Consider the following 20,581-nt stretch of genomic DNA (forward strand, 5'->3'; position numbering starts at 1 on the left):
AAAGTGGGAAAAAAAGTTTAAAGGAAGGAGCAAGCGTGGCGACTTCTCACGACTCCGCTCACGGCCGATGAAGCAAACGCTTGCGGTTGCCGCTGCCGCAGCGCGGGCTGCAGCCCCAGCCCCTGCCGTGCCCCCCCGGGCGCGCTCCCCCCGCAGCAGCCCCGCTCCCCCCCCCGGCTCCGCGGGGGGCAGCGCGGCCCTCCCGCGGGCAGCGGGCGGGGCGGGGAGGGGGGGCCCGGCCCGGCCCCGCGCTGCCCCCGCCCGCAGCGCGGCGGCACCAGACGCCTCCCTTTCCCCGCGGCGACTCCGATCCCGGCCCCGCCGCTCCCGCTCCTCCTCCGCTCCGCAGTTTGCGTCTCTCCGCAGCCGCCGCCGCGCTCAGTCAGCGGCGGGGCCGCGGCGCGCAGTGTCCCCGGAGCCGGGCGCGCAGCGCGGGGCGCAGCGGCCGCCCGCCGAGCCGCCGCCGTCGCCCTGCATGGCGACCGCCCCGCCGCAGCCCTAGCCGGCCCCCGGGGCCCGGGGGAAGGCGGCGCGGGAGTCGCGGGGCGGGGGGGGGGAAGTTGGCCGGAGGCGGTGCCCGCGGCTCTCCCGCCGCGGCAGCATGGCGCGGGGCGGCGGGCGGCAGGAGGCCGCCGCCACCACCGCCCGGGGCCGCCGCCCGCGGGGCCGGGGGCCGCTCGGCCTCCTCTGCCTGGCGCTGCTCTGCGGGCTGGGCGCCGCCGAGGCGGAGTTCTCCATCCTGGACGAGGCGCAAGTTCTGGCCACCCAGATGAGGAAACTCGCCACCGAGGAGCTGGGGGTCGTCACCATGCAGGTACGGCCCGGCCCGGCCCGCGCCTCGCCTGGTTTTCCCTCCCTCCCTCCCTCCCTCCTCCACACGCTCTTCCCGATTCCTGTTTCGCCCTTTCTTCCTTCATTCCTTTCTCTCTTTCCTCCCCCGATTCTTTTCTTCTTCGCAAACTTTCCCTCCCCCTTGCGCGGGTCGCCCGGCTCCCCTCAGCCCGGCTCCCCTCAGCCCGGCTTCCCCCGGCCCCGCTCCCCTCAGCCCCGGCTCCCCTCAGCCCCGGCCCGGCTCCCCTCAGCCCCGCTCCCCTCAGCCCCGGCTCCCCTCAGCCCCGGCCCCGCTCCCCTCAGGCCCGGCTCCCCTCAGCCCCGGCCCCGCTCCCCTCAGCTCCGCTCCCCTCAGCCCCGGCCCCGCTCCCCTCAGCCCCGGCCCCGCTCCCCTCAGCTCCGCTCCCCTCAGCCCCGGCCCCGCTCCCCTCAGCCCCGCTCCCCTCAGCCCCGGCCCCGCTCCCCTCAGCCCCGCTCCCCTCAGCCCCGGCCCCGCTCCCCTCAGCCCCGCTCCCCTCAGCCCCGGCCCCGCTCCCCTCAGCCCCGCTCCCCTCAGCCCCGGCCCCGCTCCCCTCAGCCCCGCTCCCCTCAGCCCCGGCCCCGCTCCCCTCAGCCCCGCTCCCCTCAGCCCCGGCCCCGCTCCCCCCGGCCCCGGGCCGGCTCGGGCGGGCGGCTCCGCGGCAGGAGCGAGCGCGGGGCGGGCTGAGGGGCGGCGAGCGCGGACGGACTCCCGTTTTATTTGTAATTTGCACAATAGGAGCGGGCAGAAACCGCCTCCCCCGCCGAGCCCCGAAGGCCGGTTTTTGCGGAGGGGTCCGAGCCCGGCCTTGGGGCTGAGCCCGCCGCGCTGCGGGGCGGTTGTCGGGCTGGGGGTAACCTGCCTCCGGCCCGAGCATCCCTCTGCCCGCAGGCACGGAGCTGTAATGAGTCGGGTCCTGCCCGAAGACGCTCAGATCGGGCTAAAGAAGTGCTTCCCGGCCCCAGCGTGCGTTTGGACAAGTTTATTCAGATGCTGTAATTCGTTCGGGGGTGTGGGTGAAGGTGGTGATGAGGGGTTATTTGCATCTCGGGCTGCATCTTCATGGGGTGCTCCGCGTAGGGGCTGGTCGGACTTGCAGGGTGTGCTGGTACCTGCAGTACAGCTGTCGGCTCCGACCCTCTCCGGGGGGGTAAAAGTGAAATCAGATCCCCAGCGGCTTTCAGGGGAAGGTATGGTCAATAGCAAATGCAGTTTTAAAAGCCTCCCAAATTGAAAAGGAGACACTTTCATAGGATCAGCAGGGGTCTCTACCCAAATGGCCTTTTATCTTCCCTAAACTGGCTTCATTCTCTCACCTCTGGAACATCATTGTGTCAGCCGGCCTCCTAGGGCTGCGTTTTGTCCGGGAAAACACTGCGCTGTCTCTTGTCCTCGATGCTAAGAAGAGGTGGATTTAAATGACTTCACTTAACAAGGTAGATTATTGATGTACTGAATTCAAGGAAGTCACTTTTTTTCCTATGCCGTGCATATGCATGCATGTATGTATTTCCCCTCAAAAGGTGCGCGCATAATCCTGTAAATGGTGGAGTCTCTGGTTAATGCACATTAAGTCAGTACAATTGTATTACTAAATCTGTTTCTGGTGTTAAAAAACCCCCAAAATCCGATACGATCATCTCAACACGTATTGCCTTTAAAAAAGCAACTCATAAAAATATACGTGGTCACCTTGCTGTGATACGCTAGCCGACAGTGGGATGAGCCAGCTTTTCTTTCCCAGCATTGTACCGATGTTACGAACTCGGGAACAATCTGGACGCCGGTGCACAGGGATGCAAATAGTGTTAAAACTGTGTTTGCTATTAGTTGCATATTTAAGGCCCCAGAGTAATTTAATGTGGTGAAACTGGTAGTTAAACTCTGAAAACCCTTTTCATACTGAGCTCTATTTTTATATGCTTAATATTTTGGCTGCCTTAACTCCCATCAAGCTAACACGCAGCCTGTCCTTTGCTCTCCCCTGTAACATTATTACAGCTGTTTAAGATTAAAAACCGGTGGGAACAAACCTCCCCTGATTTTAGAAGCTTCTTTGCTGACCTCCTGCAGTAGAACAAAAAATGTTATGACATGTGTCACTGCAGCCCCTGCTTCTCACTTGATTTTAGGGCAGAAATTTCCTAAGCCTGCTCAGGCGGGGCCGGGTGTAGCTGGCGCAGAACTACCCTTTTCTCCGCTTGTGCGGGGCTGTTGGTGAGCGGTGGTGGGCCAGCGGCGGTGCCAGGTGGTGGGTTGCCCGTGCGCCAGGACCGTCGTCGGCACAGCGGGGATGCTCGGGGCATTGCAAACAGGTGCCGTGGCAGGGCTGTGCCCGGGCAGAAAGGAGGGGTGGGGGATTTCGGAAGAAGAGCGACAGCGCTTTTGGGATTTAGTTGGATATAAATCCAGGGAGGTCACCCTGGGTTTAGAGGGGGACGTGGAGGCAGGCCCCAAATCAGGACCTAGTGAGAGGAAGTTGCGGTAGCAAGAGGAAGGATTAACATCCAACCATTTGGGAGCTGCGGTTTTATTTAGTTTCGTAAATTGTAGAGGAGGAAGCGGCAGGATTTAACGCTTCCCTTGCGTGCTGCCTTCGTGCTTTGGTCCTCGCCAGTTGCAGCTCCCACGTCTGCGCATCCTGGTAATAGGCAGGAGGTGGTGTCACCAGCTGCCGGAGCGGGAGGTGATTGCGGGAGAGGGCTTTGGAGGAAGGATAGGTCTGAGGTGGGGAGGAAGCATCCAATGAGTGAAGGAGCAGGTGGAAATGCTTAAATAGAGTGAAGGTGAGAGGTTGGTTTGGGTGTGTTTGAGTCTGGAAAAGGGGAAATCGTAGACGGAGCCTCCATAAATGCAGGAAGGGAGGATGAGGTGGAGCCTCCAGAGCAGACACTAGAGGAGCAATGGAATTGGTAAGAGGAGAACCACGAAATTTCTGAGCCTTAAATACCTGTGAAATGAATGTGGAAGTTGTGAGATAGAAAATAAATTTGATTTCTGCTGGAGCAGCCATCAGTGCTGTAAACGAGATCCGTCTCCTTCGTGCAGTACCGACTTCCTGCGATACGTTTTTCTTCTAACAGTATTTCAGGTAATTAGTCCAACAGCAATAAGGACTTAGCGTTTTTAATCAAATGGCGTTATGTTGCGTTGTTGAGAGGAATGACGTGCATGTACGTCTGCATTGTAATATAGGTTGAAGCTATAGGAAGAGTGGGGATGAGAGAGATTTCTGATGCCAGCGTCAGCCTGACAGTTGTTTTTGGCACACCGCAGCTTTCTATTTATAGAGACTTGCATGAGTGCATCAGTGCACTGTCTGACTATTACCTTTAAGTAATGCTTTGTTTTCTCGCCCATGTAAGTGCTCTGATTTCATATATAAACTTACTCCTTAAATGGTACAGCATAGAGCAGCTGAGGATAATGTATCGTAGGTGACAACTCGTGAGATGCATCATTCGCTAAACATATTGAACAGCAGTTTAACGGTTTCTTACTTAAGTTTCGAATTAAAACGCACACATTTGTATCATATGAGGTATTCACTTAGTGGGAACACGTGTTGTGCGCTGCAGTGCCAAAGGATGTGCGGGTTCCTGGGTGTCTGTGCATTACCGTCCTGGGTGTTATTCCTCCAGGAGTGGTTAAATATAGAAAGTTCATCGATTGTCTGACTTCCTCTATTGCACCAATTAATTATTGTTCCCACTCTGTTTGACAGTTCTGCCAAACCCACAGTTAATGACATTGCTGTATCTTAATGTCGCATGTATTTCCTTTTATGTGTTGGGGTATGGGATGGTGTTTGCATGTGCATGCTTGCGCCTTTTTTTGTCCTGAGCGATAGAGGTGATCTGCTTACGGTTCTCCCCAAAGTTCATCAATGCTTCTTCCAAATTAACCAGGAACAGCCACACTGCGATGTCTTACTCTTCCCTCTCCTTCCCGCGGGATGGAGGGTGCTGCGCTGTGACAGCGGCAGGAGGAGAAGCCGCTGGTTCGCGCGGGCGTGCTGTGCCTGCAGCAGGACGCAGGTACTGTACCTACAGTCGCCCATAACTGTTATCTTTTTTTTTGTTAGCTAGAGCACATGTTGACAAGAGTCCGTATCGTTACAGGGAGCAGCTTTTGGCAGCTGCGTGGAAGACGGCGTGCAATCACATCTCCGCTTGCCGGTCTGAGCAGCCGTATTACTTGTCATTGCTCAGTAGACTACGTCTTAAATAGCCCGATGTCATAATTCGCAGAGGGCTGGAGCTTGGTGAATGAGCAGCTTGCGTGACAGTCCTGTAATATATTCTCCTGGGCAGAGCTGATGCTCAGCACTAATTAAAAGCTAAGCGCCCCTTTATACTAAAATCACAACTAAATTGGCGGTTGTGGCATGACCTGGTTTGCTGGTGGAGTTTCACCATCCCTGTTACCTGGCTCGTCTGAGCCTGGCTTCTCTGACCTGGTTGAAATTAACAGAGTAGGTTGTTGGTTGAAACAACTGAAATTCTTTGGTTGGGAGGTGAAGGCAGAAAAAGAATAAATCAGAACTTTTGTGAGCGTTTGTTTGGTTTTGGCAAGGTTTAACCCTCTAAATCTGCACGGGGCGTCCAAGGTGAGGACTAGTTTTTGATAGTGTGGGGCACGGTAACATCTCCGCCTCCAAAATGGGGCTATTATACTTGCAGTGAGAGTTGAAAGGATTAAGCAATGCTTTGAAGATGAAAAGCATTGTTAAGTGCTTCTATAACTTTCAGAATGCATGTTGATGTTTCTAGCCAGATAGTAACGAAAGTTACAGGCCCAGAGGGCCTTGAATATTTTTGAAGGCAGCTCTGCCATCTTAATCCTTTACACTTACTCCGTGAAGGAAGAACAGCCCTTTCTCATTGTCTGTTACTGATCTTGGAGGTTGGAAGAAAAAAAATGCATTGCGACTCTGACAACAGCAGTTTGCTGATTTTTTTTTTTTCCCCCTTTTATTTTTTTTTCTTTTTATATTAATACTTCCTCACGTGATGTAACAATGTGTAAAATAATAAACGGCATAGTACAAGCTTCTCCAGGTTGATTGGCAAGCGTATTATTTATTTATTTTACTAATAACTTTTCTGGCCATATGTTTTTGAAGAAGAACAGATTGTGTGCAGACCAGAATGATGCCGAGATGGGGAGATGTCCAGCGGTTTATATGAGGAGGATGCCTTGACACGGTTGTTCTGAAAAATCCACATTCTTTGAAGATTTCTGGGTGGTGGCAAAGAGTTGCAGTCACCAGAACTGTCCATTTATTTAATCTCTTTGAAAATGAACATTGACAGAATACGGTATTTTTTTTCTAATGGGATGGTCTTCTGGATAATGGCAGTGGATTTATGACTTAAAAGAGGTAAATCCCATTTCGAGCTGCACTGCAGACAAGTTGAAATGCCAGAACCGTGGTTCTCCATCTCTGAAATCAGGGGTTTCATGCATTTCCCCACTTCTTTCTATGGGTATTTACAAATAAATCTGTTGGTGACTGCAAGGTACTTGCACAGCAAGTGATGTGAAGCACTGCAAGTCCTCCAGCACCGGGTCTGAAACCTGGTCCTCTGCGGACCCTCGGCCAAACGACAGCACAGAAAAACGCTTCCCTTTTTTTTTTTTCCCTTTTATTTTCAGGTTGTTTCCAGCTTGTGAAGCTGAAATACAGTAGAAAAATGTAAGTAAGGAAGGCTGATAAATGTTTGACTATATATATGTATATATTTATTTTTTTTAATTATTATTTGGCAGTAGTGCTCACTTTAGTAATAATTACAGAGTAGAAACCAGTGGAGTAAAACCTCATCTGTTTTACATGATTATGTCTTGGTCTGAATCCAGCTACAGCAGCCTTTTTCAAGGCTCTCTGAAAGCCCAAGACTGCAGCAGTTTTTCATCCTGTTCCACACGGATTCTTTTTTTTCTAGCATGAAACATTTCAAAAAGATAGAGAGAGGTCCTGGTGGAAGGGCAGTGAAAATGGCTGCACGTAGGAGACCGAATCTGAATTTTTAATTAGGCTTTGAGTTGTTTCTTCAAAGTGTCGGGACGTCGTTAGTGATGTAAGTCTTCTTGCATTAGCGAAGACTGACATTTCACTTCAAACGGGGAGAATGCAGCTGTCCTGTGCAGATAAAAGTTGCCGAGTGTGGTGCAGCAAGGTGGGTTGGTAGATAATTAGCTGTCCCCTGCACTGCTGCGACGAAGGACCCTGCCAGTCGTGGCAGGGACGGGAGGGGTTATTAGCAGCAAAAAATCCAAGTACAGCATAAAGTGATTGGGAGTCTCTCAGCTGTGGCAGCACTGATAACACGTATGTTAAGAGGGCAAAAGTAAATACAGCGTGTGTTAGCCCACTTTTTTCTTGGCTTATTTCAGCAGAGGAGGAACAGTTACTGCCTGACAGTCTGAGCATGGCAGAGAAGCTGCTCTGCTACCAGTAGCTTGGCCAGGCACTGGTGAGAAAAAATGTGATGCTTATTGTCAAACAAAATTGAGTGCTTCACCTTCTTTCAGACAGAAAAGCAAGATATGTTTGAGAATGGAAGGAAATGTGAAGTATTGAAAGACTTTTTGTGTGTGTGTGTTTATCATTTATTATTTTATGTCTGTGGATAAAAGGAAGTGTTAACAGGTTTTTTTGTTGTTTAACAATTATTGTTTTCTGTTCATCAATTATTGGTGAAAAATTGGCAAAGAAATGATCGGAGCCTTGTCAGTTAATGTGTGGAAGTGCCCAGCCATAAGGAATTAACCCAAATTTCTGTATGTCCTTTGTCAGGATGCTGCGTAGTTTGAACTGCTCAGGGCTGGGGTGCAGGGTTACCCCTTCTCCGTGAAGCCTACTAATGGCAACGCTTCACAGGGCAGAGCTTACTGGGGCTTTGCTGGGGACTTCAGAAAGGGTTGGATAATGTCCCAGGAATGATTTATTTGTATGTAGTTGAACAGGAAAATACTCACTTTTTTTTTTCCTGTACGTGGATGATATAGTTTAAAATTTGAAATTTAAGTAACTTACTTGATGCATCAGCCTTTGTTTTGTATGTCAGAAATTCTGCTGAGGTTTTGATTAAGAGCTATACTACCTCTTCTTGTATTGTAGGCTTAATGTAGAATATAGTATAAAATTATAAGGTACGGAGGGACTGCATTCTGAAGTCATCGCTTTCCTGTAGTTTATTGTTGTTGAATAATGTGCAATGTTGATGAAATCTGAAAGGATATCCTTGTGCTCTCTTTCCCATGGAAAACAGAGTTTAGTAACATTGATACACCCAGTGTCTGTTGTGAAGACATGCTTTTTCTAATATGAAATAGAGTGCGTGCTATGTCATTGCTTGAATCTTGCATTATGTGTGTTCCTCCCTGGTACAGATTTCCGTATGATGCTATATGTCTAATTCAGCAGAGAAAATCTGAGTTGACTTTTGAAAAAATCATGGTGCCACAAGTCAATAATACTCATTTCCAATCCAATGAAAAGTTTTAATGGAGTCACTTTTATCAACTCCCCGTAAGGCCTCTGTAGAGTCTCCCAAGTGATTTTGCAAAAGTATATTTGCACAATTACAGTCTTTCGTAAAAACAAACTATTACATCTCCCTTTACCAGCTTCTCAACCAGAAGCAGCTGATAAAACCAGCTTTTCACTAGTGCTGTTTTCCTTTGAGCACACAGTTTTATGACTGTGTGATTCGAGGCTGCAACCGCTCTGCTAGCAGAGCAAAAAAGCCCTAACACCTTTTTGAGAAAAGCTGTCATTTTACTTTCAGCAGTTCTGTGGAGCTCTCTAGCCAGTGCTCTCTGTCCGGTTTTGGCCGTCTTTTGCACGTACTTTGTCGATGCGATAGAAATTGCTCTCTACAACTACCTGAACAGAGGTTGTAGAGAGGTGGGTGTTGGTCTCTTCTCCCAAGTGACAAGTGATAGGACAAGAGGAAATGGCTGCAAGTTGCACCGGGGGAGGTTTAGGTTAGATATTAGGAAATATTTCTTCACTGAAAGGGTTGTCAGACACTGGAACAGGTTGCCCAGGGAGGTGGTGGAGTCCCCATCCCTGGAAGTATTTAAAAGACATACAGATGAGGCGCTTAGGGACACGCTTTAATGGTGGACTTAGCAGGGTTAGGTTAATGGTTGGACTTGATGATCTTAAAGGTCTTTTCTAACCTAAATCATTCTATGATCCTATGAATTTTTGGCTGTACTTACAATGCTCACAGGTGGGAATGAGGCCAGGGAAAAAGGCTTTAAAATAGACACATCTGGAAGTTGCCATAAAGGTTTCTAGAAGCTGGAATGCCTTAAGCAGAATTTCTTGTGTGTTTGCTCTGGTATATGAGTATTTTGTGCCCTTTTTTGTGGATTTCAGACCAGATTGTGTCTGAAGGTGAGTTGAGCTTGACAGTGATGATACGACAGTACCACACCAAAGGGCTGAGGTGCTCCCATGACCTCCCTGTCTCTGGTTCAGTCCCTGCTTCTCTTGCTTTCAGCAAAGGAAGGATTAGAAATATTTCTTCTTGGGTCATATGTTCATCTCAGAAGTAATATCGAACAAAACCTGGGGAGGTGTTTGTGGTGATGGGGCGGAGGGGAGAAGGCACAGACTCCCAGAAATAGCTGTAGTGGGAGCGTGTTTGCCTGGAGCAAGTCCAGGCTCTGAGCCAGGGCTGGAAAGGGCTCACCAGCCCTTGGGAAGATTGCACGGAGAGCCAGGAGGGCTCTTTGCCTTTTATTTGTTGGAAAATAAAGGAACTCCGAATTGTGTGGGTCAGGAGTGTAAGATGTTATCATAGCAGACTTTCCTTTTGTGTGAAGGTAGCATTTGATACTAAAAGGAACAGCAAGCTAGCAAAAATAGCTTGATTTTAACCAAATGAGCAGCAATCTTCAGCAGTTCTGTCCCAGAAGCCATGTTAGCACAAAGATCAGCTGCATGATGGCTGCATGCTTGTGATCATTTCCTCTCCTTCCCCCTTACCGCGTGGTGGCAAGTGGGTGTGAAAACCGGTTGAATAGTGCTACAGCCGCAGGGAGAGGTGTTCAGCAGCATCCGGATGACGGCGTGGCCAGCGGTGACGGCGGAATGGTTCCTGGCCAGGGACCGTTCCACGTCTCTGCATATCAGGTTGTGTGCTACGGTGTGGGATGGTTCAGCTCACCGATGCATCATCCCAAACCTGGCTGCTGCTTTGGGAACAGGAGAAGGCCCAAGTCCTCAGCAGATACCGGTTGTGTTTGAATTGCACTAGTACTATTTTGACTTGAAACAGCAAGGAAGAGGAAAAACAGTCGTGTGATGCTTTTCAGGGTGAAGTAGACGCCGAGATGTTGGATGCGTTGGGAAGCACCAGGTGAGGAGCACTTTTTGAGAATACTTTACAACAGCCGCCTTGGTATGGCGACAGAGGCATGTGCTTTGTGGGAGCAAAATTAAGTTTGCCTGAAGTGTTTGCTTTCAGTGGTAGCCTGTCCATTGCAAATCCACATGTGGGCAAATGCTGATGGAAGATTAGTACAGAAGAAGGTCTTTTTTAGGATATTTTTATTGTTTCTTTCTGGTCAGTGAACTAGGACGTTATTTTCCCTTTTTTTTTCGGATACTGAAGTCATATGGGGTGGCTGACTTTTGATTTTGGAGACCTAAACACCGTTTGGAGGAAAAGAAAGAAGCAGGATCTCTTGTTGTTGCAAGGAGTGTAAAATGGAGGGGTAAAAGCGTCTTCAACGCAGTGGATCATTAATTTTAGTTCAGTGTTTTGTTAGCAGTGGAGGCTGAAGCGGGTGCATGGTCTGCAGGTTCAGCTTCCAGTTGACAACAGCCGGCACGGTCAAGCCCTTGTGGACTGGTGTATATGAGGGCGGCCAAACCAACATTTTAGAGACAGTATTTTTGTGTTGTATGAAAGGCATACAAAGGATAAAATAAAAGGACATTTAATTTGAGGATAATACATTTGACAATTTTAACAATGAAAGGGTGTTTAATTTAAATATGCTACAACTGCGGTCTAGGTAGTTAGACTTCCTTGGGCATATTGTTTGCCCAAAGAATCACGTATAATGTGAATTTCTTAGTTGTCTTTCATTTCTTTTGCCAGTGGCTATCCAGGACTGCCAAGTGTGATGTGGGATTTATTGCCTTGGTCTGGCTTGGTGGAGTTCAGCTACAGGAAACAATTTACAGGGAAAACTGCACTTTCTGGTGCAGGCAGGAAGACAGGAATAAGCACTGAGGATGGCTCGTTCGTCACATTATCCAGCAGTGGTCAGGCATCTGTTTTTAAACCGTAAATTTCAATGTCTTTGGTCTGTTAGATTAAAATTAGAAAATGTTATTCCTGGATACACAGTCTCTTGTGTCTTGCTTGTGGGAGGTCATGATTTTTTTAAAAAAAAATTTTTTGAAAGAAGTTAATATTCAAACACATTGCAGGAGGAAGATGAAAATTGCAAACTTTTCAAACTTTTTTAGCTTTAGAATAGCTTCACCAATGTCGAGGTCGCAAATATAAAGCTAACGTCACTTAAGTAGCCTAGCTTCTTTTATGGATTACTGCTCAGTAGTGCCACGTGGGAACGAAGTCTATTTTTCATTTTTTATTTTTGACTAAAATGAAACTACCATTTTAAATTATAATATTCTGGCTCTTCCTTTTGAATTCTGCTGCTGTGATGTTTTACGTAGCCCTAGATGATTTCGGTAGCTGCTCTGAGGGATATGCTTGATGGTCTTGAAATCGTTAAAATCAGTTAGCTGGAGATCCAGCTGTTCTTGGCGGAGGTACCCATGCCGTGCTGAGCTCGCTGCTGGGACTGCGGGATTTTATTGTGAAAGTTGTGTTCGGTTTTTAACGTTTTAGATATTGACATCCTGATGATACTGTATTTCCATTTAAACTACTGGATACCAGACCAAAATTAAAATAGCTGCAACATTGCCATAATAGTAGATATCTAGCTTAATAGAAATGACGAGTCATTTATTTCTATTTGCTAAGGAATTGAATCTAATGAATTTTAAAATACTGATTCCCCATTATCTCATGTAAATGTAATTTTACCTCCCCCTTCATATTTATGTATTTATTCAGTAAGTTGTTGACTGTATGTCTAGAAATATGTTTAAAAAAATAATGTTCTGGTAATTGCAGCCTCAGACTTTCAAACGCTGCTTTTTTGTATGTGTCCAAGAATAGACAGTCAGCCTCCAAAAATAGATGAAACCCAACATACATCACCATGATTTTCACTGCTTGAAAGGGAGGATTTTTTTTTTTTTTGAGGAGCAGAGATGCAGCAGCTATTCTGAGAAGGGAAGGGAAGACTTGGAGTCAGGACAAAATGAGTGCAGACCTGCTACGTGAAGGCTCATTTGAAAAGTAAGACCTGCTGAGTGTGCTCTCTGCTTCGAGTGTGTCATCTGGATGATTTATTAGAGCCTGAAAATTCATGCTAAAAGGGAAAAGAAAATACAAGCAGCTAGAATACAGTCATTAAAGATTTTAGTAGAGAAATGCATTGTTTTGGGTTTAATCATAGAATAGTTTGGGTTGGAAGGAACCTTTAAAGGTCATCTAGTCCAACCCCCCTGCAGTGAGCAGGGACATCTTCAACTAGGTCAGGTTGCTCAGAGCCCCGTCCAACCTGACCTTGAATGTTGCCAGGGATGGGGCATCTACCACCTCTCTGGGCAATCTGTTCCAGTGTTTCACCGCCCTCATTGTAAAAAATTTCTTCCTTATATCTAGTCTAAATCTACCCTCCTTTACTTTAAAACCATTACGCTTTGTCTTATTGCAACAGGCCCTGCTAAAAAGTTTGTTCCCATCTTTCTTATAAGCCCCCTTTAAGTACTGAAAGGCTGCAATAAGGTGTCTCCGGAACCTTCTCTTCTCCAAATTAAGTAGGGAGAGGAAGGTTGGGCTGGTTCGTCCCTTCTCCCATGTTCTTTGAAGGTGCAGAATCTGTCCCTGGAGTCACCATGACCAGAATGCCATGTTGCCTCACAAGATGGTAAAGCCACTTTTCTATGTGCCTTCACATATGCCTTGAATTTCTTTGAGAATGTAATGAAAGCTGTTGTCCCTTCTGACCTAAGTTGGATGAGAGCTGCTTTGCTAAATGTGCATATAGTGTCAGTCAGGCTTATTCCAGGCTCTTACCTGTTTTTTATTAATCCACATCTTGGTGCAGCTTTGATACAAAAAAAAGTTATTGTGTCTTCAAGGCCTTTGACCCCAAACCTTGACTCATTGGAAGCGGCAGGGCTTCCCATGTAGTTGTACTTCAGGCTCTCTTGTGCAGACCAGAGGTACAGCAGAGCTGGGTTTCTGCTGTCTTCCAGCATGGCTCCACCATTTCCTGAGCTCTTGTTCGCTTGTTTTGTGTCGTTTTTGCCATTCCCTGTCTCCTTGCTTTCCAGTACCACCAGCGCGCTGGAAGCAATTTCCCTGCCCATCGGCATCGGATGAGCACTCAGCTCTCCTCTGCGTGGTGTGCGTGGGCCTGAGGTGGTCGGTTCACAGCTCCCATACGACAGATGGACACAACTCTCTGGTCAGCACGAGAAATAACACGATTGTAACAGATCCCCTGAAATTTTGCACTTGATGGACGATATGCCTGAGGGACTGGCGGGGAGCTGGGTGGACACCGAGGCCTGCAAATGCATAGACCTGAAGATCTGCAGAGCAATGTCTGCGTGGCAAAACCCAGCGGTTTTGCAGCCATCCGCTCTTCCTCTGCATCCGTGACGAGGAGCTGGACTGGGTTTTTGCCGCTGCTGCTAGGAGATGCCATTTCATTTTAATACTGAAAACAGATTCACAGCCTTTTTGGGATTCTTGCTCTGAAAGAAGGTTAGAGCCAGTGTTAGCATGGGGCCCTAAGTCTGATTGGCTGTGTGTCCAAAAATATATTTAAAATATTAAAACCTTGCTATAGCAAGTCTGTGGGCTGGCAGCGTGGCTAGCTGCAGATCCTACAAAGGCCGGTATGTGAAGCTGGCATACAGCCGTACCCACGCTGGTGAAGGTTGTCAACTGCGGCCTTGCTTTGATGCAGAAAGAGAAAGACAGATTCTTTTTTTTTTTTGCCTTTTGGTGAACAGAAAATAGCTTGCTTTCTCACAGGGCTGGCTGGAATTTATATCTACCTGACTGAGTTATTCAAAATCTTGGGAGATGCTGAGCCCCTGCGGGCAAAGGAAAGGGAGGAAAAAGATGTAGAAAGGGGTAGAAGGGAGAAAGCGGAAAAAGTGGCTGTTTACTGCGTCATTTTTGATGAGGGCAGGAGCAAATGCTCAGGAATGGCAGCTCACCGGTTCATCCTGACGCCACAACTGAAAGAGCAGGATCCGATCAAATTCTATTCTATTTTTTTTAACCTTTCTTGTTGCCAAACCACCAGAGCGGAGATGCTGCTTTCCTCCGAGCATCATGTTTGGTGCAGGTACACTGTCAGGGCTTGAATCATCCTTTCCGTTTTATCCCTGAACAGTGCCGAAGGCAGAGTGGTCATCATCTGAGGTGCCTACGTGTCGCCAGATAAAGAAATGAAAGCATTAAAACATCCAAAGTACACCTTCAGCTGTTGTTGCGGGTACCAGACCTATTTGAGTATTACTGCAGAGGAATTACGAAGCATTCCCAGCTACTCATTTTAAACCCCAGTTTTCTAGTAATGGACTTAAAAATCTTATTGTGTAGTTGAATTAGTGACTGAGTCTTCACTTTATAATCTCTTTATAAAAATGTATGCACATTAACAGGACATATTTAATAGACACACTGCCTAGATGAAAGGGCGCTTTGTGGAAGGAGGCTTTTGTGCGTTTCTGGATCTCTCAGCAATTCCTGCGGAGCTTCCCAAGTCTGGCTGACACCGAGCGGCAGAGGAAAAGACCTTCTCGCTTTCAGCTTGAATGGAGAATAATGGGGAGCGAGATGGGAGTGGGGGAGGGAACCCCGCTCCCCGACACGGGGGCGATTGGTATGGGCACTCACCAGCCGAGCATTTAACATGCTTAGTTCTTCCTACCCCCAGCTGGGGCTTTGCATTTGCAATGAGCTCTGTGCTACCCTGGCAGCACAAGTGGGTCTGCGTCAACAATAGCGGCTTCCCAGCCCGCTGACATTGAGACAACTTTTCTCAGCCCAGGTAGTCCCTTTATTTCTGGTTTGGTCCACAGATCAGGTTTGTCTGTAGCGGCCACTTACCAGAATAGCATTTGGTTTATTTATTATTTGAGATCTGATGTTATCTTTCTTCTTCTATTTAATCCCTCAGCTGGATTTTGGTTTTTTTCTTTTTTTTCTTTTGTCTGTGGTACACCACAGATTCTTGGCAAGGAAAAGGTTTTCTTTCTCAAAAAATAAGGCTGCAAGGTCACGGATATGTTCAGTTTGACCTGTCAAACGTCTTTATGAGAACAAGAATCTAGTGAACAACTAATTAAGTTTTCACTGGCAAAAAGGACCAAACTTCAACAAAAAAAATCCTAAAGTTCTCTGATAAAGACATCTTCTTTTGCAGTTGCTGCTAATTCACATTCTCTGGGGGGTTACAAACAGAGAGAGCTTCACCTTAGTCCCCTTGCAAGGACCCCAGAAAATGCACTCCAGTTTGGAAACATCTGAGTGAAGATTCACAGAGAAGATAATTAAAAAAAAAGGGGGGAGGGGGAGAAGTGCCACATACTTTTAATTAGGGTGGTAAAGCTGGGCAGATGTGATTGGGGTCCTTTGGAGGAAGGTTTCTAGTTCGGTTAGATGGTCTGTCCCTGGTGGGAAAGGCAAGTGTACTCTGTGCATTGAGTTATTCCTTGCTGGTTGCTGTGCAAATGCTGCTCACGTATTTCTAAGAAAACAGCCAGGTGAGGAAGAGCCGGGGGCTGCTGGTGGTTGGGTATCTCCAAACATTTGGGTAGCGGTAGCTCTTGCGGTGTACCTCACCTCTGCTTCTTGCCTTGGACCCCAGCCAGCTGTCTTCCTCCGATTCCTCGTATTTGCCGATGGTTTTTCTGCTGCGGTCACAGCTGGCAACTCCATCATGTCAAGAAAGAGCAAGAGCAGGTCTGCGTCTGGCTTGAGTTGGGCGTCTGCAGGTTCCCCCAAAGGGTAAAGCAGTTGGTTGTGCAGTGGCTGAGAGCAAAAGCTGAGGACTGGCTTACACCCAGGTACCTTCAAAGACGTATGAAGGTATTAAATTGGAAAGCGTTGCAAGACGAAGATGCGTAGCCAAAGTTAGAGCGAACGTGAATCAGGTGAAAATGCCAGTAGGCTGGGCTGTCTCTGTGTTCCTGTATCACTTGAAAGCACTTCTTACCTCAGGATAAACCGAGATACTATGCATTGATGTCATTGCTGTGATGGAGAATTTCATCTTAAGAATTGCAAAAAGATTTTTGAGCCAAATCAGTCAACACCTTTTTGCTGGCAGCCCCAGCATGAGCACGTAGCATTTCTCTCTATAAAACCAAACAACCAGCCTGTTAATTTTTGGACGAAGGCGTAATCCCTTTCTAGGTGTGCTAGTAAACTGATGGATTTCAGGTGCCACTCATGTGGGCTTGTTGCACAAATGTGATATTACCTGTAACCAGCTGGTTAAAATTTGTCATGTTTGTGGATTTGGTGTCTTAAGGTTTTTTGTGGCTTTACCAGTCAAATGCAACTCTTTTGTAATAATGAAATTCAGCAAGCTTTGAACTGTTTTTGCAAAAGCAAGAGGTAATTGGGATTGTTAGTTTCTAAAAGGAGGTAGTTGGAATAGATAAAGCCCCTGAACCTTCTGTGGCTTGATAGCAATTCTCTGTATAATTATCTAACACTTTTCTATCCTACTTGCGTAGTGAAATATTTAGAGAAACACACAGAGCGTATGCTGCACAGTAGTGCTGTGAACTATAAAAAAGCATGCAGGTTCTGAAAGCTAGATATATTTTTTTTTTTAATTTTTCATTAATTTCATTGCATATTTGGTGCAGCTTTTGTGTTCTTCATATTTGATCTTCACTTTCTTTAGGGGAGAGTTAGTTGAACATTGAATTGAAAATCAGGTTCCTAGTTTGTCAGATGAAGATTTCTCATGAAGAATAGTATTTTTTTTTTTTTATAGCTACTGCATGCTTTGCAGACTGGGATAACAAGTATTCATTTTTTTATCAGAAAAAAACCCAGTATTATTATTACTATTTTATTTTTGGTGACTAAAAACTGAAACAGGAAATGACCTGAGACACAGTTTCCATGACACCCTCTCACTTGAATCCAGTTTTCAAGAAGATGAAAGGCCAAAGCAGTCTTTTGATAGTGAGCAGCTAATTGGGTGGCTGATAGAGGCAGGTTTTTCTATGTGAAAAAAATAAAGGAGCAAAGAAGTGGAACAGCTGTGTTTTGGTACATACGTATAATCCCAGATAAAACTCTCCAAGGACAAGGAAATGTAGCAGTGTCTTAGTGAAGGGAAAATTAAGAATCTTTGAAAGCGTAAATGTGGCTTTTTGGGGGTACGTTGTGTTTAAAGTAAATATCTGCTGGAATGAAGGTGTTAATAAATAATGGATTTGTGAAATCAGAACAGAACTTCTTGCTCCGTGCAAAATGTGGTGTTGGTTTTTATTTCTGCCTAGGCAAATCCCAAGAAACTGGCAATGTGCTCAGGTTTTTTTTTTTGCTGTTTGCTTTGCTCGGTATGTTCCTACCCAGAAAGACATGTGGTTAGAGCAGTGCGTAGCCAGGTCTGCCGTTGCTGCAGCCCATCTGAGGGCAGTTCATGGATTTCCTCAGTTTTGATCATTGCTTTTACTCCTCTTGTAATAGTGTGTGTTAAAAATGTCATAGTGCAAAAGTAGAATGTAGGAATGTGTCTTTTTGGAATATAGATTTAAATCTGAGAAGTCTCTTCTGCTGATAATGGGGATGCGGATCAGGTTGTTAATGTACATGTCATCTCCATGGTGAACAATAACCTTCCAAGACATGGCAAAGATAATAAGTATCTAAAATAAAGTGAAATACTTAGCATGAGGACTTTTTTTTTTTGACAAATAGTTTGAATCTCTGGTAATAAAGCAGATTAAATGCTAGATATTCAGACAGTTTTAAATGAAGTTTCTTTTTACTTTCTGGGACTTGATACAATATGAAGTGAGCGCAGGTTCCCTATATCCATGTAACTGGATAGAAAAAGAGAGTACAGATCATACAGTCCTGCCTTGTTCATTTTTCCCTCTGCCATCCCACTTAGTTTGGGAACTCCAGATGTCTCAACAAATCATTTCTCCTCCAAAAGTGGGAGTTTTAAGTTGATAAACTTATGAGCCTGTTACTAATTGGTGTCTGGCATCTATTTTTGATTTGAGGAATCCTAAGAAGTTGACTTGTAGAGTGAGGCGTGACTGATGAGGGTGTGGTTTCTAAGTAAAGCGGTAGTGTTTGCTTCTGCTACAGCATCTGTAGGTGTTACGGTGCTGTTGTATTTTATATTTCTTAAAACATAGGCAGTGTGCTACAATTGATGACTTTTTTTGTTTATAAACTGTTTGTAAAATTGACCTATCCAGATACTGAAGCGAGATACTAGGTTTTAAAAGTTCTTGGTTTAATTTTGTGAAAATGGAAGGTGCAAAGGACATCTTAACTATCTTAACTTGCAATCACGTTGAATACAGTTTCAGATTTACTCCAGTGAAGTAGGAAGCAAGTAACTTTGAGTTGTGGATTCAGACACAGGTTGTGGTTAGATGCATTGGCAGATGATGGCACATCCAACCTCGTGGCTGGCTGCTGCATGAGGAGGAGGTCCTTCTTCTGGGCACATGCTCCTGCCGTATCAGGCCTAGGGTTGCAGAGCAAGCTCATGAGAATCTGCTTTATTTTCAGTGAGGATCTGTCAAACTGACTCACCCTACAGCCTGGTGGCTTGGTTCTTATAGCAAACCATGTATTCAGGAGGGTTACAAAAGCGGTTGAGCTGATCCTGCTTGTTGAGAGGAGAAGGTCTTGCTTGCCCCTCCACTGCCACCAGGCCCATGGTCCATCCCTTGGGCTCTCTGAGCCAGCTGCACCCACCTGTGCAGTAAAACATGACTCCTTTTCTCCCACCCTGAGATTAGCCTGGGCTTTCATGAACAGTTGGATGGATTTTCATGGCTTACTCCTTCTTCAGTAGGTGTTTTCCTGTCCAGATGGAGAAGATATTTGCCTTATCTAATGTGTTTCTTGCCACCATGCATGGGTTACACTTGTTTTCCCATGAAGTTTTGAATACCTGGAAGGGAAAGTTGTTGTAGGAACGTTTTGAGGTCACTGTTGTCTTGGGACCTGTGTGCTCTCCATGGCTGTGTGGTACCCTGTTGGTCCTGGAAGTGTTTCCGGCTGGTTAGTGCTATTTCCATGCATTGTTTTCTCTTCTGAACTTTTTATGCAGAATATGCCATCCAGGTTGGCATGCTTCAAACTAAGTGAAATAGTCTGGGTTTTATCTCCTGCATATCAAAGCGAGCCTTTTTTGAATGCAGGAGATTAGGATCTCACCAATGAAAGCTATGTAAGCCAAGCAGTTGCTAGTCTTTCACAAAGACTTGAATGGTTCATAAACCTAAAAATCTGCTGTGCCTTCGGTAAACAGCCAACAGGAGATGGGTCTGGAGGAATTTGGCACAGCTCTTGGCTGATCAGTGTAAGACCTTTTCGCTACACCATCATGTGCTTATACCTTCTGCAATGGTAAGGAAGCAGATTACTGTCTGAAAGGGCTGCTTCAACATAAATAAATAAAACCTCCTAAAACCAGCTTGACTGCTGGTGTTGGGCAGCTCCTCTGCCTTCTCATATGAAGATCTTATTAGGCAACAGCTGTGGTCCCACTGCCAGTTTTCCTCTGCAGACTAAACCCGGGGGACTGCTCGTTAGCTCCCTGCCTGCCTGCGAGAGAGGAGCATGTAAAATTAATACATGAAGAAAGGGCCGCGGTCTGACACTGCGGGAATGCAGGTGGGCTGGAGCGATGCGCGGGAATTAAACTAACGTGCTAATCGCGCTCCTCGCAGGAGGCTGGCTGCTCTGTGCAATTTCTGTATTTTCTGGCATAATAATCCCGGTGGGTTTTCACCATCTCTTTCCAGCTCTCTCCACTGATGGAGCCTTTAATGTTGTGGTTTATGGGAGAATTTTGGTGAGTATTTTGTGAGAATTTTGAGAAATAGATGGGTGTTCCCTGCCTTCAAAAATTGGAAAATATTTCTTTATTTATGAAATGCGGCATGGCATTTGCTGCTACTCCTGTGTGAGGTGCAGTGTCAAGAGAGTAATTTCCCAGGCACAATCTCTGCAGCTGGCAGAAATTTCTGTGCACATTGAAATTTTGAAATCCAGTCTCGTGCTTGTGCTGTCAGTATGGAGCCTTCTTATGGTACTCCTTTGTTTTTCTTTAAAGGCTGAAATTTTAATATTGATCCCAGAGTATATATTCAACTGTTTTGCTCAGAAAATAGTCATTACATGTGCATTGTGAGAGGCTGAAATAAAATAAGGTTGATGTGCTGTTGTATGTGGGAGGCAGAGGGTAGTGTGTTCCCGTGCAGCTGTGACAGTCCTATGGGTCCTGCCACCCCAGGGATCATCCCTCTTTCCCTGTCCCTTTCTTGTAACAAATCTGTTTTATCTGAGATTAAATGAAATCAACCTGAAAACGAAAAAT

At 46.5% G+C, this 20,581-nt stretch overlaps 1 protein-coding gene across 1 annotated transcript in view; it reads left to right on the plus strand.

The window, feature by feature from the left end:
- Positions 1–601: 601 nt before the first annotated feature.
- Positions 602–20,581, plus strand: part of CACHD1 (cache domain containing 1) — a 113,349-nt gene continuing 93,369 nt past the window's right edge. Inside the window, exon 1 of the mRNA XM_059821798.1 lies at positions 602–814. Coding sequence (XP_059677781.1) covers positions 602–814 — 213 coding nt within the window. The remainder of the gene's footprint in view (positions 815–20,581) is intronic.

Source organism: Gavia stellata, chromosome 10, assembly GCF_030936135.1.
Source record: "Gavia stellata isolate bGavSte3 chromosome 10, bGavSte3.hap2, whole genome shotgun sequence".
Classification (NCBI taxonomy): domain Eukaryota; kingdom Metazoa; phylum Chordata; class Aves; order Gaviiformes; family Gaviidae; genus Gavia; species Gavia stellata.